Source organism: Mya arenaria, chromosome 10 (genome assembly GCF_026914265.1).
Source record: "Mya arenaria isolate MELC-2E11 chromosome 10, ASM2691426v1".
Lineage (NCBI taxonomy): Eukaryota > Metazoa > Mollusca > Bivalvia > Myida > Myidae > Mya > Mya arenaria.
This window is the reverse complement of record NC_069131.1, coordinates 60,645,213-60,671,339: the sequence shown is the minus strand read 5'-3', so window position 1 is coordinate 60,671,339 and position 26,127 is coordinate 60,645,213. Positions and strand designations below refer to the sequence as shown.

The window sequence follows — 26,127 nt, the reverse complement described above, 5'->3', positions numbered from 1 at the left end:
AAACTGAAGGTTATGAACAAAGAGACGTATACAGAATCGGGCGACAATATAAGAGGTTCAAGCAATGGAATAACTTCCGACAACGAGAGCGATATATACCTCATCGGCCTACATCATTCCAGCCGACATGCTACCAATGCAATAGGAAGGGTCATATTGCCAGAAATTGCCCTAATGCAGTCATAAAGTCAATGACGACCACTACCAGGCCCAATAAAGAAGTGAAGCTGGTTAGTGATACAAACGAGGCTGATGTTCAGATAAATGGTATCACAGCGAGAGCTCTGATTGATACAGGGAGCTGCGTGAGTGCAATTTCAAAAGCCTACTACGATACTTACCTGAGCAACCTTGAATTACTTCCTGTCCAGAATATTTTGAAGATAGAGTGTGCAGATGGAAGCAGCTTACCTTACCTTGGTTATATTGAAGCAGATCTTGAAGTTGAAAATGGATTACAAAAATCAGGAACTCACTCATGTCTATTTCTTATCACCAAAGACACTTCATTTTCAGACAAGACACCTATCCTTCTTGGAACCAACATATTGAAAGAACTTTTATTAGAGTGTGAGAACAACTTCGGTGAACAGTACCTTCAACGTGCAAACCTATACTCACATTGGTATTTGTCTTTCCGCTGCATTGCATTAAGAGAACGTGAGCTCAAGAAAAACAAGAACCTCATTGCAGTTATTAGAAGCGCCATGTCAGAGAAAGTAACTCTACGCCTCAATGAGAGTATAGACATCAAGGGTTATACAGATAGGGAAATTGAATAAGGAACCACAGCAGCTCTGATACATGAATCAACTGAAGCCTACTTACCTGACTTAATTTATGTTACACCAGCAGTAATACAACACAAGTACAAGGACAAGACCCCTATTACAGAGAATCTCTCTAATGTGATAACAACTACAGTGACCATTCCACCTAGAGCGATTATATGTGAGCTCCAACCAGTTGTAATCGACGATGAAGTCCTAACCTCAATTGAAGAAGAAACAAAGAAGGATGTTCTCAAGGAGGTGCATAGAGATGAAGACAAGAACTTAACAGAGGAACAGAAGAAGCGGATTTTATAATTACTTGAGCGACATAGAGACATTTTTTTCTACTAGCGATACTGACATAGGTAAATGTAATCTCATTAAACACAGAATAGACCTCCTTCCAGAATTTCAGACTCCTTTCAAACAACAACATAGAAGAAGTCCACCTAATATGATATCAGAAGTACGTCAACACCTTGAACAACAGTTAGCAGCCGGAATCATAAAGAAATCAAGATCACCATGGTCGTCAAATGTAGTTCTTGTAAGGAAGAAGAACGGAAAGTTGTGTTGACAACCGCCAATTAAACAACCGGTCTGTGAAAGACGCGTACGCTCTCCCAAGGATTGAAGAAGTATTCGACATTTTACTTGGAAGCCGTTACTTCACAACCATTGATATGAGGGCGGGGTACCACCAAGTAGAACTCGAGGACGAACACAAGCAAAGAACTGTGTTTACAGTTGGTCCACTAGGCTTTTGGGAATACATAAAAATGCCATTCGGCCCTAGCAACAGCCCAGCAACCTACCAAAGGCTTATGGAGGAGTGCTTGGGAGACCTCAACATGAATATATGTGTCATCTACCTCGACGATTTAACCTGGTTACCTTCCTTGATTTCATTTTGTTAGCGCATAGTGATATAATTGTGTGTATCTTGCCTAGGTTTAATGTTAGTTCTTGATAGAAACTAAGAGAACATGCCTGGTTACCTTCCTTGACATCATTCTGTTAGCGCATTGTGATATAAATGTGTGTATCTTGCCTATATAAAATGTTATAAATAAATATAAACTAGTGATTTTATGTGTGTATCTTTCTTAATTCTAATTTTATAATAGACATGCATTGTTTCTTCCCACTATATCATTTTTTTCTAATACTGATATTGTTTTAGTGGTATGAAACTTGACTTTTAACCCAGGGATCGCAGGCTCGATCCGCTGCCTAACCACTGAGTCACTAATCGTCTTCGACGAGGTACGTTATCCTGGGGTCCGTGTGTCAGTGTAATACACAGGTACGCTTTATAGAACATGGTAGCTTTAACAATGGCTATATTAAATATGTGCATTATGTCCAACCAAGTGGAGCTCCTCGGCCATTTTCCTATGTAAACAACCTCTGATGTATATGGACGGTTAATAATATCAGGACTTTACTCTTAGGAATTTTAATTATTTGTGCAATACTACACTATACTGGGAATCAATTTGAATTTAGTAATACATTTTTCATGTTAAAACACTACAATTAATAACTAAAGTCCAATTATTAATTTTACGAACTTCTTTTACTAATGCACCGGCATACATCCGAGGCTCGTCGTTTTGCGGTGATGACCGAGGATTTTCTGACTACATGCCTTTATGTCAAATTAAAGTTCACGCACACAAGACAGCGCACCATTCCACTGAATATCAGGTTCCAATAAATGTTGAGGTTGTTGCTTCGAAGCAATCAGTGAATTTCAGAGAAAATCACAAGGAGGCCAAATATCCATTTACTGTAAGGTTAATCAAAGGGCAAAGGTTTCCCCAGAACCAAACCATAAATGGTTTAAATGTGCGAAGGGGTGTAATAATTAGCTATTTGTGGTCTGAACTGGTGTAATTAAATGTTTCATGTTTATCTCTGTCAACTCATTGACATACATTGACATACATATAGTTTACTAGGGCAAATTTATGGAGGGGCCTCAAATTACAAGTTCAACACGTTTTATTTATTTATTTTCAATAAGTTTAAGAACGATAAGACACGTCAAATGATTTATTTCAAATTTAAATGTATATTGGTATATTAAGTTCTCTATAGTCGTTTTGTATTATGAACATTTGTCTCGGAGGACACTCAGAATAAACTACGCGATTTTTTGACAGTGTTTTCGATAGCATTAATTACACCGTGTAGTTTAACGTAGTTTAACATGCATAAGCTGAAATATCTGCGTAAGAAGAAGACTTGAATTATAATATCGCAATACATATCATCTACGTGTTAACAACAGTATTCTTAACAGTCCATGTCAAACAATTGATCATTACATACACAATATTGTATCATTGTTCATCATAGATATGCATATCACTATTGAGGGTAGCATCATTATTTATCATAAATATGCCTAGATCTCTTGAAGGTAACATTATTATTCATCATAGATATGCATTGTGTCATTTTAAACTCACAATATTTTCTTGAAAAAAAAAACAAGTCAAACAAATCAACACAACTACCAATCGGAACACCTCGGCCATTATCCAACAGATATGAAGCTTGCCGGAGATGGCCGAGTTGGTACGATTGCAAAACCACCTCTATAAACATTCAAATTTATTAAACCTACACCGAAGATATCAAAAAAAATGCTGCTCAAACTCATACAGTCATTTTGAGAACTAACGCACTTTTACGCTGTAAGTATGCACTATGAATTGTTTATATTCCAAGCCTCATATATGGACAGTGCATAGTAACGGTCAATGCACAAGTGTTCATCCACAATCATGTACTGAGAGAGAGAGCACGTTTCAGACTAAAACACTTTTAAAGCATACACACCATACGATCAATTCAAAAAATATAATATTTATTTCTAAAAGTTGTGCGGAATTATCAAATTCGTTAAGGTGGACAAAATAAATGCTTTCAACTAATAATCATTTGATTTCGAAATCCACCTTGTCATACATGTTCATATATTAAAGCAAATGAAATCTTTTTAACGTACTCAGAATGATCGATTTACATAACAATTTACACTATAATAACTGATAGCAGATGACATCGTTATAAAAATTTGAAAACGTAATACCACGCCATATTGTATCAATTTAAAATCTAAAATAGGTCAATTTTTTAATGTCATATCTACACCGAATATAAAGGAAACATTCCTATCTCCAGGTCCTTAAGCCATGGAATCCAATGGGACCTCAATGTACACGAAGTCCAATCCGATGTGAACTGAATGAACACAGACTTCAATCTTATGGGATATCAAAGAACACAGAGCTCAATCAAATGGAACTTCAATGTACACAGACTTCAAACTAATGTGATATCAATGAACATAGAGTTCCATCCTATTGAACGTCAATGTACACAGACTTCAAACTAATGTTATATCAATGAACATAGAGTTCCATCCCATGGAACGTCAATGTACACATACTTTAATCACATGGGACATCAATGTACACAGACTTCGATCACATCGGACCTCAATGTATACAGAGTTCAATCGTATTGGACCACAATGTACACAGAGTTCAGTCTGATTGGACCTCAATGTACACATAGTTATATCCCTGCTTACATAGCAAATTTATTATTATTAAGTATCATTACGTTAAATTATGAAATTCAGTATGTGTCGCCAGTGTGATGTCATCAAACCAATTTGTTCACATCATGCGCCTGGCTAGCCTTGCCCGATTCCGACTGTTTACACTGTAATGAGAATAAAGCTGGGTTATCGACTTGGCGATGCTGATGATAAAGCTCATTAAGGTGAAGCCCGTAATAACGGGTACTAATTTATGTTCAATGATGACGTCAAGCAGTTCTTCTTAAATCGCGTTTTGATTACAATTATTATTTATTTCATTTTTTTAATAAATGTCTTGTAGAAATATATATTCGATCGGGTTTATTTAAATTCCATACTTTTATTTCCATAAACTATACAGTAAAATAAATTATAAGTGCCGCGCTGTTCGCCTGATTCATCTGGCCCCTTTATAACAACAATACTTAAGTCACTTTTCAATTTTTCCACATATAAGCATGGCATGATACAAATTTTTAAATGTTTAACTCTATTTAAAAAAAAGGATTCTGTTATATTGGTAAGCATCATTAATCATTTTTTAATAAAAGAACTTCTAGAGCAAATATTGTTTCAGGGCTGTAACCTCAACAGTTATTGATATTGATATTAAAATATTTGTGTACTGTGTCTATTTTGTCTTGTAACGTTATGTGTTTCTTGCGGTGTCCTTTTCTCGAAAACCTAATCTTGATTTAACTAAATATAAGTTTATCGTAATTATCAGAGAAATTTTCTTTTAATGTCCAAGACCTCTTAAAAACGTAAACTTTACACAAATTATATCCAAACAAAAAAGTAGCTTAGCTTAATCTTAGTTGTTATAAGAAAATTGGGCCCTGGTCTCCTAAGTCTTGGCAAACGTTTTGAAGAGGTATGTTCTGAACCGGCGGGGTTTTGACTCAAGCAAATGGAAAGGACATGCCGATTATTCAGCAGAACTGCAAGTCATACCGTATGCTAAAATATGCAGTGTGAACAGGCTCGTGATTATTTCTTGATACCGTTGCTGTGGCTGATTCTGTTGTTAGAAATAATTATAACAATGATTTTCTTTTCTTCAGTTAAAATCGGACATAGATGGCACATTTGAAAGTCTGTGAAGGCTAAACATACTTGTTAGCTACAATATGTTTGGTACAATATCTGTAATGAATTATGTTTCTTACTGCAAAAACCATTGGTTGGAGTTGTGTTCATCGAACAAACGCACGTGCTATTTTTGTTCAGGTCGCATATGCTGTTGCTATCTCTGATCTTACATTGGTCAAAGCCCGCTTTTAAGCAACAAGTTTCGCCCAGCTCACTTCCACCTGCAGCGTAACAACAACAGCATTATAACACTTAACATTCTTGACCCGTCTTGTCAACACACGTACGACCAAATGTTGGATTTCGACCCAAGCAAGGGTCTCCTAGCTCATCTCCACCTGCAAGATAGCATTTAAGCCTTAATATCATAGGCCCGGCTAAACAACGCACGTACGACCAAGTATCGCATTTTACCATGTAAGGTGTAATTGTATATTGACCGTCTAAACATCCCACGTATGACCAAATATCGCATTTTGGTGTAGCAAGATCTCCATCGGAAGCGTAAAGACAATAACATTATAAACTTAACGTTATGGACTCGTCGTATCAACGTATGTACGACCAAATATCACACTTTGGTTAAAGCAAAAATGCCCTAGTTCATCTCCGCCTGCAACATATCACTTTCCACTTATTATAATGGACCCGTCGTATCGACGCACGTACGACCAAATGTAGCACTATGGTTGAAGCACCTAGTTCATCTCTGCCTGAAACATACCACTTAAGCCTTGATACTATAGGCCAGGCTAAACAACGCACGTACGACCAAACATTGCACTTCGGTTGAATCAAATATTTCCTAGCTCATCTCCGCCTGAAACATACCACTTAAGCCTTGATATTATAGGCCCGGCTAAACAACACACGCACGACCAAATATCGCACTTTGATTGTAGCAGGGATCTCCTAGCTCATCTCCGCATGCAACATAGCACTTAAGCCTTAATATTATAGGCCCGGCTAAACAACGCACGTACGACCGAACATTGCACTTTGGTTGAAGCAGAGATCTCCTAGCTCATCTTCACCTGCAACATAACAATTAAGCCTCAATGTTATAGACCCGTACGACCAAATATCGCACTTTGATTGTAGCAGGGATCTCTTCGCTCATCTCCGCATGCAACATACCACTTAAGCCTTACTATTATAGGCCCGGCTCAACAACGCACGTACGACCAAATATCGCACTTTGATTATAGCAGGGATCTCCTCTCTCATCTCCGCCTGCAACATAACACTAAGGCCTTAATATTATAGGCCCGTCTTAAAGAACGCACGTACGACCAAATTCGGAACTTTGGTTGAAGTAGAGATCTCCTAGCTCATATTCGCCTGCAAAACATAACACTTAAGCCTCAATGTTATATGCCCGTCTTAATAACGCACGTACGACGAAATATCGAACTTTGCCAGAAGCAAGAATCTCCTAGCTCATCTCCACCTGCAAGATAGCATTAAAGCCTTAATATCATAGGCCCGGCTAAACAACGCACGTACGACCAAGTATCGCATATTGGTTGAACTAGGGTTCTCCTAGATCATCTCGACCTGCAAGATAACACTTAAATCTTAATAGTATTGGCCCGGCTAAACAACGCACATACAACAAAGTATCGCATATTTGTTGAACCAGGGATCTCCTAGATCATCTCCACCTGTAAGATAACACTTAAGTCTTAATAGTGTCGGCCATTTTTAACAACGCATCTGCAACATAACACTTAAAGTCTTAATATTATTGACATGTCATATCCAGGGGCGTACCTAGGCATACGGCAGTACGCCGTGGCGTTCAAAACAATTATGGCGCCCATGAAATGGAAAGACATTATATCTCGAAATCAGGAACAACAACCGAAGGTTAAGTGTGTGTGGTTAATATTTGGTGCAATATAAGTGAATGATGTCGTCTAGGATCTAGAGAACACTTGGCAAAAAAAATCGTTAGTCTATTCCCCTCCCGCTCAAACTCCCACCCCATATTAAGTATCGAGAACCAACTAATGAAAGACCTTCACATATCGACACCTTGCTCAAACGTCAAGGCGTACAGTTCGAAATGCTTAAGGTACGCCCCTGTTATCAATGCACGTACGACCAAATATAGTAAAATGAGTACCATCTTTGTATGACAATCTATAACAGCACTGATTTCATAGTACCAGATAATGAATGACTACACTTTCGATGAAAATCTATGACAGCACTGATTTCGAAGTACCAGAAAATGAAGGACTACACTTTGGATGAGAATCTATAACAGCACTGATTTCGAAGTACCAGATAATGAATGACTACACTTTGGATGAAAATCTACAGCAGCACTGATTCCGAAGTACCAGATAATGAATGACTACACTTTGGATGAAAATCTATAAAAGCACTGATTCCGAATAACCAGATAATGAATGATTACACTTTGGATGAAAATCTATAGCAGCACTGATTCCGAAGTACCAGATAATAAATGATTACACTTTGGATGAAAATCTATAACAGCACTGATTTCGAAGTACCAGATAATGAATGACTACACTTTGGATGAAAGTATGACTACTCGTTTGATACTATACCTTTTAACTATATCTTTTTTTCAAGAATCACTTAGTTATAATACATAAGTGTATGCACCAGAAAATAAATAAATACACTGTTGCAACGCTATTCTGACTTACAGCATTTCTCCTCAAAGGGGTCATAATTGATGTCCGGATTGCTACACCTGCAGATCCCATCAATACATTTAAGACCATCCAATACACAACAGCTGTCGGGATCGGCTTGGCATGCCACTCCATATCTCATTCTGACTGTAAGACAAGACAAATACTGATTTTTCAAAATTAATTGTCATCAGTGAAAATGAGTCCTGGTGAGGTTAAAGCGAGATGTTCATGTTTGCAAGATATAGTGCCTTATACGCAGGAAATCGATTAGTGTTGTTTTTTTTTAAATATTTTTTGGAAATTAACAAAAAATCAATTTTGAACAGTGTTTAAATTTTGAACATTTTAATCATTTCGCTTGTTCATATTGTTTTTCGGGGTTGATGTAAATATCTCCAAAGGTCTCATTTTCGCAGACACTTGGCCGATTGCTTACAAATATTGTTTAAGTAAACTATATTGTTGAAATCATTCTTGTTAAGATTTGAGACAGCTGTTTCATCTGTACTTGTTTATATTTAAAGATGTGAGCACATCATCAACTATTTAACTATTTCACATTTCAAAGTTAACAATAATGTCGTTAATCACGTTGTTCACTTTAACAAGGTTCTGAACAATGGGCCATTGTCATAAATGTATTATGTAAGCATACGTTACCTAAAAATGAAAAAAGAAAAATAATGCCATTCCTCAGTCATATTGCGTTTTAAGGCATTTTTCTTTTATGAAGAAACATCAATTAAGGTACGCGTACAAAAAAGCCAAAGTCGTGGTTTTAGTTTGTAAACCGAAATCTCTCAAATAACCCTTCTGCAAGACACACTCTGCTGCAAGACATTTTACCAACACTTTTCCATCACAAGCAACTTTTTTATATATTCGTCATGTTTAAAAAACAACAAATACAATAATTGAACTACAGGCCGCAAAGATACAATGCAATCTAACGCAGCAGTATATCAGGTGCAAGTTGCTGAAGATAGGCGCTGTGTTCCGGTACAACAGTAGAGCGTATTACACAACAACGACCTGAATCAATAAGGCATGTTCCGGTTTAATAAAGATACAGTTAACAATTGGAAATGGAGCGAGAAAGTTTAAGCTCCGCTTTTAGAAAATCTTGATATTTTAACACGATTATTTTCAGTGCAACGACCTGAAACCAAAAAGGCGCTTTCCACGAGGCATCAAGTCTAGACACGGGAGCATAAGAGGCGCTTTAAGCTAAATTACCGTTGCATAGAATTTGGTTGTTTTGGTGCTCCATATACAACCGCAAAAGCGAAGCTCACCATAACAGTATTACGAAGTTATTATTAACTATATTGTGTTGCACTATTATCGAGTACAGCAATTACTTTTCGTTTTATGCTATCTTAGGGGCGGACCAAGCAACCAGAATGGAAGCGATATGATATATCTCACCTTATAAAACGTGAACATGTCACTTTATATTAAAAAGGTGACATGACACTTACTGCACGATCCATCCAGTCTACTTATGGCATAACAGAACGGACATGGTGGTGTCGTCTGCGGTGTCGGCGTCTGCGGTGTCGTCGTCTGCGGTGTCGTCGGCGTCGTATGTGTCGTTTCCGTAGTTAAGGGTCCATTATCTGGTATAGACAGAGAGGATTTACCGCGAGTCCTTCTTATCCCTTTAAGACATACCATTCTTACAAGTTATTGGTTTTAAAGATACATGTAATACCAAATTTCTTAATTACAACTAGTTAAGACTAGAGAAATGAAATCATATCTAATAGTCAGAGCTGTTGGACCACTCTATATGTCATTAATCGCAGGTCTCGCGGCATTTTGGGTACACAATTACTCTTTTGGCGAATATCCCTTCAACCGGCGGGGGTAAAGATCCCCCTTTGGCTACACAATTTTGTTTAAGTCACACTTGGGGATGAGACGGGGTCAAGTCATAATGCAACCATTAAAGGGCGCGGGCTTATCATAATAAACACAACAAAAACAACAACAACAATAGCATTATTTTGACTTTAAAATATTCAATTATTTACTGCGTATTTTACTTTCACTTTTGGTTTATAGTTTCTGCAGTACTGATGTTGAAGGTTCATTGCTTTTGAACTTTAATTTGATTGGCTGTTCGTTTTAGGGGTATAAATAAAGAAAAAGTTCGCGGTTTTTCATTAGAACATTTTTTCTTCGAGTTGCAAGTTTGTATATTTTTTTGCCCTCCCTCCCTACCCTATAATATATTATTAAAAATTTGCATTTTTGCGTGCTTTAATAATTTGTATGTTTTGATGAAGTAGGTGTTTGTTTAAATTGGTAAATGTATGAATGATTGGTATGTCTTGACAAAATATGTATATAAATTATTATAGATAAGGATTGTTTAAGATATATACAGTACACTAATAATCAATATGTTTTGGTCAAAGGATTTTCATATAAATAACTTCAATGTATATTTATAATATATTTGTGATTCTATTACTAGTAATATTGCATAACTGTTTAATTGTTTGGCATAATTTATGATTGGATACATTTATGTATTATTTTGAATTTAAGGTGGTTTGCTTGTGTTGGAATTTTTAATCGCTTGTTGATTTGTCATTGATTGATGGATTTACCGTCAATTTATTTGCAACTCGATCAGGTTCGAATTATCAAACGCATTATTAACTATGACATTTTGTTGTTAATTTAGTGTTCGATAGGAAAATCGATATTTCAAGATCAGAGTTTTGTCAACTGGTTACAATTATTAGATTCATGAGCAGATTATTAATTACTCGACAGTCTTTCTTTCCGGTACTTATTTAACCATTGAGTGCAACGGAAATATCTCGTTATGCGCGTAGGTTTGTTCACAAAGCCGTCTGGCGACAAATCATAAAATTAAATTTACTGGTCAAAGATTATATTTACTGGCAAAAAACACAACACGGACTTAATCGGAGTTGACGTCTTCCTCGTTTTACTATATGATTATATGAATACACGGAAATATAAAAAAAATTCAGTGGCGTGATATACGTTGGCATTGCAATCTAAGAGTAGTTAATTATAAATAGATTTTTAGAAAAGTCATTCCTAAAGGAACACATTAAAACAAAATATATGATATTGGTGTATATGCCGTTTAATGTCTCAATGGATATCACTTTCTATGTTATAAGCATTATCTGATGAGAGCACTACGAGTCTGCGTTGTTAACAGCAATCTCCTTCGCATTGATCTCCCTCGACGAAAGGAGCCACGTATGCAAACAGCTGTTGAAGTAGTTATTTGGTGTTTTTTAATTGTTTTTTAACATGTATTTATGCAGTAGTTTATTAACGTTCCAGTTCATAAAGGTAATAATGATTCGCCGCGTTACTCAGATGCTCATGGGAAGAGGATGGGGGATTTGGAAAGGACTTATTTCGCACATAATTAAAAAAGGGATTCCCGATCTGTGCTGATTAATTCTTAATTATGAGTATTGTGTGTGTACAACGAGTTTCGAGTTTTATTTACGCTTTACACATATACATGTGAATAGAGGTAGATATACATATTATGATATTACATATTATAATATAAAGAAATTAATAAACTACTGAACCAGGCTTTCGGAGTTAAGAGCTATACACTTATTTTTGTAGTTATGAAAAGACATAATTGCTTAATCAAATTCTATTCATATTTAAAGAGATGCAATATACACATAATTTGCATTAAGTATAACAAATATTTTATTACAGATGAAAAGATAAGTTAGGTTACATTGCCAGGGGGTACCTAAATAATTTAAGTATAACCGAGATGAATTTGCTGATGTTAATTAGCGTTTGACAATCATTCTCACACATTATCCTTTTAAAACAAAAAATGTTTCTTGCAATAACAAAGTGGGTACATTTCACCCTCCTCTCACATCCCTGAGTCCTGATTACTGCTTAATTTTTGAGCGAGTTATAAATACATCTTAAGTTTTCAAGCTAGTCCTGAATACTTGTTGATACATATAACAAAAGCAGTTGAAGATTTAAAGCAAACTGAGATGTTTATATATGGTAATTCACCGCCAAAAAAGGTAGTACACGAGATTTTGTGTAATCATGAGGTTAATTTATGTTGATTTTGTTTTGATAATTGGAACTATTTTGTGTTAGAGTCTCTGAGGTGTGATGACAGCGTTATGGTACATTTTGTTAAAGATGCACTATCACTCCCAAATAAGATTTACCATATTTCATACAATTGTTTTAACTTACCATAAAAGATTAATTAATGTCGAAAACAATTGTTCTTATGAGGGATACTGCGTTTAATTTGAAAGAAAGATGCTGAAAACACGGTATTTCTGCCTTCTGAGACGATAGTAGATCACAGTAAATCTTTTAGCATTCACCAATCATTTAATATTTTTGCGTTTTCAGCTATAAAATACACGGTTATAAACTTGTTATCAGTAATTAATATTTTCCATAATTGCATTATTTAGTAAGTAAGTGATGGTTTATCACTTTAAATTATGTATGTTATACATGTGTATGTATTGATTTGAATAAGTGTCACTTTAAAAATGCGTTTTCGCATGTAGTTTTTATGGCTCGTCCTTTTTGAAAAAGCCATAAGTCATAGTTTTAGTTTAAGTCATAGCCATTCATGTCGTATTCTATATTTAGGATTTTTCTAGAAAAACTGTGAAATGAAACTAAAGATTAATGTAAACACAACTGTACATCTGGGGCCGTTTTCATGAAGCATCTTAAGTCATTTCCTAACTTTAGTCTATTTCTTAAAACTTTTCATATCAAATGACCATACTTAAGAGAGATTATGAGATACTTAAATTAGGGAAGTGACTTAAGTAAGGAAACGAATTAAGATGCTTTACGAATCCCAGTCCTGCTTAAGATTCTTGGGTTTGCATAATGAGTTTTTTAGGTGTAAGTGAGGGCAAAAGGTTTGGAAATATGAACTATTCAGCAGAGGCCATTCCTAACAACATAAAAAAATAATGCATAATTTGATAACATTCAACTCCTCGTCTCAACTCAAGGTATATGCCAAATGTGTTGAACATGCGTCCTATCATTTCAGACATGAACATGTTTGAAATTTATATCCTAGAAGCAAGGGACCCTAATTCAGACACAGCCGGATCCAATGGTTTGAAGATATCTTGATGAGTACGCTTTTTTAGTCCGTATTCACTGACGTACTGAGTATAAATTTTAGACTCATTCTGAGAAAACTAAATTTTTAAATGTTTCAAAATATCTTGAACATAATGAATTTTGACAACAGATGCCTTTATGCACTATACTATCATTTTTACAACAAAATTTAATTTTTGCTCTTCTGGGTCTGATTGATTCTAAAACTTTTTTACTAACAGTTTCAAACCTGAGTTCAGACTCAAGACTCAAAAAAGCAAATATTTATTTAATTTTACCTTTTTTAGAGCAGTGATTTAATTGAAAAATATCCTAAATTTATTACTATTTGATAAAATTACAATTATTTACACAAGTTGTGTATAAATAAGAAATATAAAATATTTGTTGTATTTAAACCTCCGGACTTAACGAAGAAATAATATTTTTGTCCTTCTTTATTCAATGTAAAAAATACTGATACAATGTATTCCGGATAAAACGAATTTCCGGATCTTCTTTTGGCCCGAGGAGTTCGTTATATCCGGTGTTTACTATTTATGTTTTTTTATACCTTTTACTGGCGCATTTTCTTAGAAAGACTTTGGTCAAAATTCCAAATATACATACACTACAGCAAAAAATGTAACTATGTACAACTCATTTTTTTTAACAATAACTAGAGTACACTTTTTTAGATATTGACTAAGATTTTTATCAATATATTCTATGAGAAATTACGTTTATAAAAAGAGTAGAAAGATTTTGAATCATACTATGCTTTTATGTGGTAAATTGGCTTGACATTGAGATTCAGACTTGACTGAAGTTTTTTCTGAAGATATTCTGTAGCTATATCTAGCTAATGTCAACGCCGATGTTCTTATAACTGCTTAACGTCACTTCATATATAAAATTATTTACGCGTTGCAATGCAGTAGAAGATTACAAACACTTTTTATTAAATGTCCGACCTTTAAAAATATTTTGAATGATATGCTTGAGCTTTCAAAAAGATGTGGAACACACATAGCAATAAATAGCAATAAAGGATATTAGATATGTAGTATTGTAAACATTGTTTTAAGTCAGATTGTTTATTGTACTTATAAATCCTACTTTATTTGTGAAAGTAGATCCAAACCGATAAAAAGTATATATCATTTATATAACGATTTGATAGTCTGAAAAATAAACGCTTTTTGGAATGATATTGTTGCTGAAACTACTATTAATGTTAAAGCAACTTATTAAAATATTTACTATTTAGCCCAATTGTTAAACTGTTGTGATAAATAATCATTAAGATTTTACTTCATGGCATCGAACTATTACATATTGTAAAATAAACTGGAAATTCCAAACAAAACAAAAAGTTACGTTCATATACATAGACGTGTTTTAGAAAATATAGTAACAATGACCTCAACCGCGTGGCCAACTCCTACCTAAGGAATATCATACGAACAATGTTTAGATTGGACATATTTAGTGACTCAATACCTTAAATTAAAGAAAACTAATAAACAGTGCTGCTGCAAGGTATGATATGTAGATATTTAGAGTTTTATCATTTCTGTTAAGTTCTCGAACATGAGTATCATTTTGTTCTTGAATGTAAACTGTAAATTGATATAAGAAAATCACACATAGATAAGATTTATCATGTACGACCGAATGAGATAAATTTTGTACAATTAATCACCCATCAAAATATCAATGTAAATAGGAAACTAGCGATGTATGTATTAAATATATTTATAAAAGAAAACTATCATAATTATAACAGATAAATAGTTATGCTTGTACTCTCCTCACGCTTTATTTGATGTATTATTAACTTTAAAAATGATTAAAATTCGTACATAAATGATGATATTTGGATGAACATTGACTATAAAATATCACATATATATGTGTGTGTGTGTGTGTGTGTGTGTGTGTGTGTGTGTGTGTGTGTGTGTGTGTGTGTGTGTGTGCGTGTTGTGTGTGTGTGTGTGTGTTTTGCTGCTTGTGCACGTATGTGCATATGCACGACCTTTTACCAGCCTATGTTCGACTTAAAGCTGGTGGGTGGGACACAACTCCCTTTGCAGTAGATATTTAAAGAGTTTTCTATATTTCACTATCATGACCCTGTACTTCACTTACGAACAACGAATGTTGTTAAAATTACTTGAAAATTACTTAACAAGTAATTAAAAATACTTATTATCTTTTATATATTAAAATTAATAACACGACGATGGGGTAGGACACCCCGCTTATCTCTAAATCTGAAATAGTAGATCGTGTAAATTTAGATTTATAAACGTTTTCAAAGCGCGAAATGGGAGGACAAGTAATTTGTAGGCAGGATTGCGATACTGATAAAGTTGAACATGCGTACCAAACAACAAAATATTTCTGTTCTGCTAAATCCGTGAGTCCCGAGAACTGCGTAATTGGGTCCTGTATCTCGCGTACAAAAACGGGGGGGGGGGGGGTTCAACCCAAGTATTGGTAAAAGGTGAACAATATTCGATAGGAAATAGCCCAATATGATATTATCAATGTTAGTTTTTTAATGTAGATGTAATGTTGGTGCCAATCTATTAGAGTGTCTTTTCAGTGCACCCTTTCGTAAAGCTTGCTGTTATCACGTAATCAAGTTATGTGACCCTTGATGATTAATCTATTACAGCTCTTAACGATCTTGCCGTTGCATACCCACACGGTATGTGAACGATTGAGAAGAAAGTTATGATAACTTATACATCCGGGCCCCTTTTCAATAAAGATCGCAAGGCTCAAGATGGCGATACTCCCTTTTTGGTCATTAGTTTAAATATTAAATATTTCACATCGATTGTAAAGAAAGTTATGATAACTTATACTAAGTCACTCTCGTTGGCACAATGTTGCGCGAGAGTTTGGTCTTGTGTTGTGGGGGAAACCGGAGAACCCGGAGACACCAACTTGTCCGGCTTAGTGACCACCAACCAAACTCACATGCGCCCAAGCCGGGAATCGAACGCGGTCGCCTTGGTGAGAAGCGAGTGCGCTAACCACTGCACCGGACAACCTGCGCTTCAGTACAAATATGGTTATCTCGAACCTTTATTGTATAGATCCGTAAATTTACGGATTTCCCCGAGCACTCTTAAGCAGCGTAATGTTTACGGCTACAATATCTTATTGAAACAGGCCCCAGTGCATGTATTTTTCTTATATTATATCTCATTCTTGAATTGTGTTGTTTGTGTGTGTGTTTTCTGTAACACAATGAAAACATTAGTATCTAGTATAGTCTAGATAGTAAACTTATGTTTTTTTATCGATTTTCGTTTATTGTAATTTCATTTGTATGGAAGACTTTATCTTATATCCAAATAAAGTAATTTATGATTCTAATGCATCAATAATTGTTTAAAAATGGAAACCATGAATGCCACAATTCATTAAACCAGGTTTTAGATTCCTACAATCTACCCATCAATTCGAACTAAAGATATTGAGCGGAAACCACCTGTTGACAATCGGCCGCTCGCCCGTTAGCCCGACCAACGACATATATCCCAATCCAATAATTTCGAAATACCTCAGTAATAATTATTAATATGTAATTAAAGTAATGAAAACTAAACTAACCAGGAACGCACTTCTTGCATTTATAGTCGAATATGAAGCCATCTTTGCAGACGCACACTTTACTATATCCGTATGTGTCGCATATGGCATTTTCATCTTTACAGTAATGACAGTCGTCACAACACTGGCCGACTTCGAGCGCTAAAATATAGACAAACACAAACGTCTGGGTTACAGTAACAAATAAACATCAATAAGATATGATTGATTAAAGGCGTTTCAATTAAACAGCTACGGGAAGAAGGGGGGGGGCGGAAAAACTGAAGACATATCATATAATGATTAATCAATGTGTATGCCATTTCAACCGACTGAGGTAGAAATTATCATTTTCTCACAATTTCTACTTTGGCCTCCGCTTATTTATACACTAATTAAAATAAATGCTAAAATAATGTCATTCAGAATGTTTTCCATTAAATATTTTAATAGATCACAATCCTACACCCAGAAAACCTATATCGAATGCCTGCAAAACCTTTTCTAAAATGTGGTCTTTTTAGTCTAAATTATACAGAAAATCGTTCCTAGGCGCATCCTCAAATTAAAACTGTCCATGGGGAGCATGTCCCCGTACGCCCCTAGAACGACGGACCTTAATATTATACTTCAGCCGCACCACTCTTTAAATGCCGACGGCGAGCCTACATTAAATAGATTGTAAGAAGAAAGAAAAAGTGTTTATGCGGATGTATGTCAAATGGCATTATAGGTAAGGTAGAGGTGGTGGTTGTTGATGAATGTCTGCATTTAGAATACAACCCTTATTTCAGGCAATGAAGTTGCAGATAGGCATTCATTAAGTACTAGGTTAAATCGTTAAGAATTTCAACTATCGCGGGTGTTTAAAGGTTCGTCTACTGCCACTCATCCGATACACATTTTCTGCGTCAAATTTTGCGTTGACAAAGTGTCAGCCAATGAGGTTGTATTCTGTCTCAATTAGATGGCCTAAAGTATACGCTACGCTCACTCCGCCCATTCTTAATCATTAAGATTGGCTTCATGTCATCTGACTATTATTCAAAACATTATTCTTACTAGATGTTTGTCGGCGAGACGCCAACAATGTCGAGCCCGCAAATGTCACAATTATTCAACAGTTATGATAAAATTAGCTTTTAACCATGAATGTAATTAAACCTTTGACATATATTCATGTTTCTTGTACCAGGTACGCTTTCTTCTCATCGTAACCACCATCATTTTAAAATCCCTAAATGCGTAGCCAAGTTACAGCCCAGACAAGCTTTAATCGGACGGACGTACGAACTCACGCACGCATGGACACCAAACCACCATTGTGGCGATAATAACGAAAGCAGTTGCTATACCATCACATATAGGGGAAACCCAACATTCTTTTTATAAGTTCAAAAAAGTATATATTCAGCGTGACTTTGTGACAAATATTTTTCCAGTCTGTTTAACCTTTTTCTCGTTAAACCTACCGAATAGTACGTTCTAAATACGATTTTGCGTACACGTTCCTATTATACTAATCATTTTTGGGGCAATATTGAGGGAAAAACTTAGGGAAAAACACCCATATGCGGCTGAAAATGTCCGAAATTTCTATCGGCGTTCTGTTTACATATGACATAAAATCACTTGGTATGTATACCCTTGAACAAACATCAGTCAATGAAAAATATAAGCCTTTATAAACGTTTTTTTTTTTATTAATAGCTACGTGTTCACAAATTCCCCAGTTAAAAAAGCGCCAAAATATCGCTAATATTTGATTATCCGGACACAAATCATAATTATGTTGTTTTGTTTTTTGATCATATACCTCAAAAGAGTTAAACATCATAATGCATTAAAATAATTCTTTGTATCAACCTATATTGTGCCCCTTAAGAATAAAAAAATGCATCTATCAATTGTACCCTTTACTGTGCCTCTTTAAAGGCACTCGCTAATGGTTTGTTAAATGCACTTTTCTCTTTAATTACGAAATAAAGTGTGGCAAATCATAAGGAGTGTTAAAACTAAAATACCAAAAGATGAAAACTTTCAGCAAATGTAGATATTTGCTCAAATATCGTCTTTGAAGACCACAATTTTCAATACCGTTCCCAACGGGTTTCAGCGATTTCAGCGATTTCAGCGATTTCATTGTCGCGTGATTGCCAAGTCGGCTGATTGATTATCACGTGATGTTATCAATGTATTTTTAAAAGGTCCAAATGTCAACCACTTAAGTGAAAGTCCTTGTGGCCTAGTGGTGGAGGCGTCCGTTTTATATTTTTCTAGATTTTCCCGGTGTGTGTTCGAACTCCACTAAAACCAAAATCCGTTTTTATACTTTAATTGTATTTTTCTGCAATTTCGATATCATGGAGTAATATAATGATAAAATAAGTGTTTTAAGATGCATTACAGGGAAAACTCATTTTTGGTCCAAAAAAGTTATCGAGTACCTTTAACTACCAGTTTACACATGTTGCAAAAGACAAGGCACACATGTTAAGAAAGGCTTAATCGATAATCGAATATAGTCATGTTGCATAATTCACAAAATAATGTAGACTAATATTTATTTATGTATATCAAATATAAGAAAACCGCCTACACACAAACTAAATTATTGAGCAATAACGAAATACTCGACAATTGAATAGATAATTTTTGTAATACTTTGCATGCATTATAAGAAACCATATGGCTATTGATGCACGAAGTGTTTGCATTGCCCGGGCACACAGACTGGGACAGAGGCATTCCCGAAGGCAGCCCTAGAACAGGCCAATCATTGCTAATTTCCGAGATTTTGGTAATGTTAATCTTATCATGAGCAACGCTAGGCGTCTGAAAAATACCCCCTTTTCTATTGATTTCGATTTTCCGCGTGAGATTCAGGAAGCTCGGGGGCGTCTGTGGCTTAAGTATAAGGAACTCAAAAATCGGAATCCGCAGTCGAGGGTGCAGATTGTATACCCAGCCAAGCTGATCCATGACGGTACCCTGTTGCACGATGAATTACCAGAATGGGGTCAGTATATAGGAGCCAACAGACTCGCAAAACTAGAGCGTATTAACAATGTAAAACCCACACACAAACAAAACTAATGAGCAATAACGAATAGAGAATTTTTGTAATACTTTGCATGCATTATACAATACAAAGATAACATAAAGCATCAACACAAGATCCAACCTAGACAGAATATGACCTAATAAGTAACAGTAATCACTTATTAAAGACCGGTCAACATGCTGATGTACATGCATAAAGCAATATATAGCATGAGACATGCAAGACCAAAAACTCTGGTTTGAATACTGTGAAATCATTAATGTTCGTGGGCATGAAATTTCGTGGTTTGCCGAAAAAAAACAATTTCGTGGGTACTTGAATTCGTGGATTTTCATTTTTGAAAAAAAAACAAACGAAGATGCGATCGTCCTAGATCGTCTGCATAATATCCACGCGCTGGCCCGTGATTTCCGTCTTCTACGTCACTGGGTTTATGACACTCGCTAATGTGGTACGACATGCCAATTAGTGCATATACCCATGTCACTTATCGATTTAATTGGGAATAAAGGTAATAAAAGAAGATGTACCCTGATCATAAATACAGATAGGGGAAGCCATTGAATGCCAATTAAGAATTTTGCAAACTGTGAAAACACCGAAAAGGTGCGTATATTGTCACGTTCGGTGCTTAGTAACCTTCAATATACTAGTAATCGATTAATTATTTAATTAAATAAAAAAATCGAGTATGGACACTTATCACGCACATCTTGTAAACTTGGAGATTTTCATTAACAGCACACGTTTAAACACGTGCTTATAACTGTCATTTGCTGCATAAAACACATTTAATTGATTTGGTTGATTATTTGTTAATGGCAGTTATAATATATTAACAGAATAATGATCGTAAGTTATACAGTGAGACAGGTTTTAACACTGTATACTGCGACCTCTGTAAAGAATATACTAGAGTATATACGTAACAAGGCAATTGAAAAAGTGAATAAAGGGTTTATATTTCGTGGGATCTTGAATTCGTGGTTCACCCAACCCACGAAAACCACGAACATTAATGCCCCACGAACATTAATGATTTCACAGTAGTTGTAACTCTTAAAAAGTCATGCAAACTATTTAAATATTGTCGGGTTATTCCCCTTTTAGACTACAAACATCGGCTTGCTATTGTTACTTACGGGTACACGGGCATGGTGGGGGTTCGCTCGAGGTTTCACTGGAGGATTCGCTCGAAGATTCGCTGGATTCAGATTCAGATTCAGATTCAGATTCCCCCTCGTAGTAGTAATCAGAATGAAAAAATCCACCTCCAAATCTACATTGAACAGCTGCCAGAAGAGCAAGGGTCTGTTTAAAAATGAAAAAATGAGGTTAAAAATTGTTCCATATTTAAAGAGAACTGTTATTTTACAAGAATGTTTTAGGTTTGGTCGAATAACGTTTAACATTAGCTAAACTATTATGATAGCAATGACGAACAGAAGGTTTACATACCACGTGGTTAAAGTGATGTATACAAAAATATGATGCGAAGATTGCCCATATGCACTAAATAATGAAGATGCTGTTGTCCATATGGAGAAAATCATGAAGGGGCTAATATCCTCTGTTGCAGGGCTATCATCCGCATGTGCAATATCATGAAGAGACTTTTGTCCGTCTTTGCAAATTTCAGCTCAGGGTCTAATGTCCTAAAGGTTAATGTCCTAGGGGTCTTAGGGGCTATATCCTAGGGGCTAATGTCCTAGGGGTCTTAGGGGCTAATTTCCTACGGGCTAATGTCCTAGGGGTCTTAGGGGATAATGTCCTAGGGGCTAATGTCCTAGGGGTCTTAGGGGCTAATGTCCTAGGGGCTAATGTTCTAGGGGTCTTAGGGGATAATGCCCTAGGGGCTAATGTCCTAGGGGTCTTAGGGGCTAATGTCTTATGTGCTAATGTCCTAGGGGTCTTAGGGGAAAATGTCCTAGGGGCTAATGTCCTAGGGATCTTAGGGACTAATGTCCTAGGGACTAATGTCTTAGGGATCTTAGGGGATAATGTTCTAGGGGCTAATGTCCTAGGGGTCTTAGAGGATAATGTCCTAGGGGCTAATGTCCTAAGGGTCTTAGGGGATAATGTCCTAGGGGCTAATGCTCTAGGGGTCTAAGGGGATACTGTCTTAGGGGTCTTAGGGTTTAATGTCCTAGGGGCTATAGTCAGTCTACTATATATAAGTTTACGTGGTCACATACTTACTAAAGACTGTTCAGTATATTAATCGTGACTTTGTGACCAATATGTTCCCAGTCTGTTAAACCCTTTTCTCGTTTAACCTACCGAATATATGGTTAGTTCTTAATAGGATTTTGCGTACACGTACCTATTATGCTAATCAGTTTTTGGGCAGTATTGAAGGGAAAAACACCATATGCGGCTGAAAATGTCCGAAATCTCTATTGCCGTTCTGTGACATCAAATCACACGGTATGTCTACCCTTGAACAAACATCTGACTATGTTTTATATCGCGACCTGATTGATTAGCGAAAACAGGCTCATTTCAAACCCTCGTAAGAGTTTTGAGCAATCTAAGGCATCTACTGTCCTGAAGAACAGAACAGTTCTTCAGGATTAACTTGGAACGCAATAACCTTCGGATATGTTTCGTTATTGTTTCCGTTATAATTCACAATGGTTTGAGAATAGGTGAACGATTTAGTGCCTTAAAGGTATTCTTGGAAAGTCATAAAAATCATAATTTATATACACTGACATCTACATCAAAACTAGAAATGCATACAGGAGAACCTGTTTTAAGGGGCCACTATAATCGAGTGGCCATTGAATTCAGCCGTGCTTGAAAATTCCATATGGCACCCCATGCGAGATGAGTCTCGCGCTGTGACGTACTATTTTTATTTCTTTAATTATACACTTAATGTGACCATAAATATGAGGTTTCAATAGAGGAGTTCCATAAACATTTACTTTACAAAAATATACATTCAAAACAAAACAAAATATCCCTTAAAAGACGTGATACTGAAGGAACTTCTTGACGTCATTCTCGTTTACCAGAGTTACGTACCTTTCACCTGAGTGACGTACAACTAAATTTTATAACGATCGAACCTCTGATGAATGAGAATGCAGCGATAAAAATTACAGCGCGTCATGACGTTAGTAAACATCATCGCAAAAAAAGTAAATTAGGTATGCTAGAAGAAATATCAATCATATGAGTCCGGTCCAGAAAGCAAATACCCGACCATCGCGCACGCTGCGTAGCAACGCAGGTGCCCTTCTGTCGGATTTTTTTATCCGCACCGGAAACGCATGACATATATTATAAGTACTTTGTTAGTAAAAAAAAATATATAACTAATTCATCATTTGTATTGATGTTAATATTTAACCACAACTGAATTCCATTTTTCTCAATTTCTTATAAATGCGACAACGAATATCACATTTTTCAAATCATGTTTTTTTGATCTGAGAATTTAGAACATCGTATTTACAATTTTGTAAATGATTTTATATTTAAAATAAATAAAATCAGACTTACGATAAATATCCTCAACATTTTAAACAGCATCCGTAAAATCGGAGTACAACACTTTTCTCCCGACACTCGCAATATCCCAAATAATCCTGCTGTCCACCGATATATACTGAACGTAAAAAAATAATCCTTTGGGCTGGTTTTTATTCAAAGCATCCATTGCACGCTCAGAAAGCTGTCGTTTCCTGATGCGTGCGCATACACAACGTTGAATTTCCGGATGCACACGTCGACAATTGTGCAGTCTGACGCAAGCGTAGGAATATTAATGTCCTATTATTATGCAATATAATGATGAAACTGATAGCGATTTTTATTTAAATACGATACCATCTGTTTGATTATTAACGCATTGAATATTCAGTCATACAAGATAGTGTATTATACATAAGAAATATAACCAAAAATATGCAAATACATAGAAAGTTATGATTTAATAGTGATCTCTTAAAACTGAAAAATAAAAACGTGATGGAATGTAAACTTTTTGCAGAATAATTATAATCGATTCCAAATTAGAACAGAAAATTGCATATTATAATCGTTTTATTTTGCTGTTGTAGTTTTTTCCAAGTACATCCGAAACTAGTTATGTCAAAGTCGTTAAGACCTCGGGAAATACTTCGAGATAACGAACATTCGAAATAACCGAAATACAGAATAATTCAAACAAAAAAGAAAACTATGGGAAAAGGTTAAACATATTAACCATAACAAAGAGATAACAGAGTTCGACAAAACAAACGACTGTTTTCACTCACCAATAAGCATGCCATCATTAAAGACCCCGGGTTCTCGAAAGAGCGAGTTTATTGAAGAAAAAAGCGCAGCGGCTGCAGACTATATGGCTCATTCATAGACTTTGAATTGCAATCATGTTCCTATTGGCATTTAAATTCAGTATAATGTGCATAAATTAGCTTGTCATTTCATCAACCCATTGGAAATAAATCAAATGTTGATGCTTGTTGACCTGATGTCATTTTGGCATTTTAAAAGAAGTTTGCTTACTGATTACTTTTATGTAAAATAAATTACCCAATATACGTAAAAGCGTTACATATATAGTTAGGCAGATTGTATTTTTGTTCCATAACTGAACTGAAATTAAAAGTGAAATGACCGATTGTTCATTGATTCAAGGTTTCAAAAAGTGTTAAAACTGTATTTGTTTTTGCTTTAATATTAACATTTTCTTCCTCAACACATTAAACCTTTTTAAATGGTACCACAATAATATCGGGTCACCAGGCATGCGATCTTAACATTATTATACACCGGATACCTTAAGACGAAGTGGGACACACAGCGTTGCATGATCATTATGCAGTGATGGCGCGGGAAGGCCTTTGCACACTCTAAAACAACACCAGTAAACTATAAGTTAATCTCGTTCGTTCTTTGCGACGTGCATGTTTCGGTGTTGGAGTAATTATTTTTCATATAAGTATTGACCAAACAGAATATACTAATTTAGATCAATTCAAGATAATAGGATGGAAATTGTTCAGCTATAAGCTTACAGATCGGGAGTTATACATAGTTCAAGTATTCCCATAATAACAAAATAACATTTCCGATTCCCTTGTAGGGTCAATGTTACATTAGGGGTTTAGGTGAGCCTGTAGGTAAACCACACTTTTCCTTCAACGTTCAGTAACAAATATCATTGACAAGAAAATAATAGACTTACTATCTTTCGTAGTCCTTTTCAAGTTCTGATTCGGCTTGCTGTTGCCTTTCCTGCCTTTAATAGCCGAAGAAGAGTGGGATGTGCTGGGGCATCCCTTTGAGACGTTTTCATAGTTTTTATCTTCACAGCTTGGGCCGGCAGATAGGGGTTTATGTATTCATCCAAACTTGAGTGTTCAGGGGCTGGCTGTCTAGTATATTTCACGCCAAATCTCTTTTTAGGTAGCTTGCCCTTGTCTCGCACCATGACTATATTCTTTTTAAGTGTTCAATTCACATCAAAAAATGTCGATGTTGTCAATTCGAAAACTATCGGCAAACTGACGGCATCGCTTCTGCTGTTGCTTTTTTATAGTTCGGGAAATACGGCTCCTGCTCGGCATCTCTTCTGCTGACAATCGGCGTCTTCAGCAACGAATGGCATGGTGATCGGCATAGCGTTAAATGATCTGCATAGCTTCCGCGTGTATACGCGCAACAAAACTCTTCCACTCGTCGTCTTCGGGGAGCTTTCGGCATCGATTCAGCTTCCTTCAGGGACCGCTCGGGATGGCTAAAAGATTACGAAGCCTCGCAGAAGGCTTTCCGAAGATGCCGAGTTAATGGCGATGGGTTCCCGAACGTCGCGAATAGTTCCCGATGGTTTGCCGAATATCCCGAAGGCGTCCCAAATTAAACCTTCGGCGTCCAAATTTAAAAAAATTGAAATTTGGATGCCGAAGTATTTACGATCCCGATTTGGCCCGAAGTGCCGAGAAGGTTTCCAGAAGTGTTGGACGGACATGCCGTAACATACTGATTTTGCTGTTCCGCTTTCGGGAACCCTTCGGTAGCCTAGTGGACGGCAGGTTTAAGGTTTAACCATATTTTTAAAACAAACTAAGACGAAATGCCTTGAAATCAGTTTGTTATCGTATAGTCGTGTTGACGGATGTACCTCGCCAAGGATTTAAATCGTTA

The 26,127-nt window shown here is 35.9% G+C and overlaps 1 protein-coding gene across 1 annotated transcript; it reads right to left on the bottom strand.

The window, feature by feature from the left end:
* Positions 1-2,774: 2,774 nt before the first annotated feature.
* On the bottom strand, positions 2,775-23,619 carry LOC128206999 (cadmium metallothionein-like). Its single transcript, XM_052909775.1, has 7 exons — positions 23,479-23,619; positions 21,111-21,279; positions 16,926-17,066; positions 9,641-9,778; positions 8,169-8,303; positions 5,562-5,705; positions 2,775-4,514 (listed from the first exon to the last, which is right to left on the bottom strand). The coding sequence occupies exons 1-7, from the start codon at positions 23,506-23,508 to the stop codon at positions 4,510-4,512; spliced, it is 762 nt and encodes a 253-aa protein (XP_052765735.1). The 5' UTR covers positions 23,509-23,619; the 3' UTR covers positions 2,775-4,509.
* Between the last annotated feature and the right edge of the window lie 2,508 nt (positions 23,620-26,127).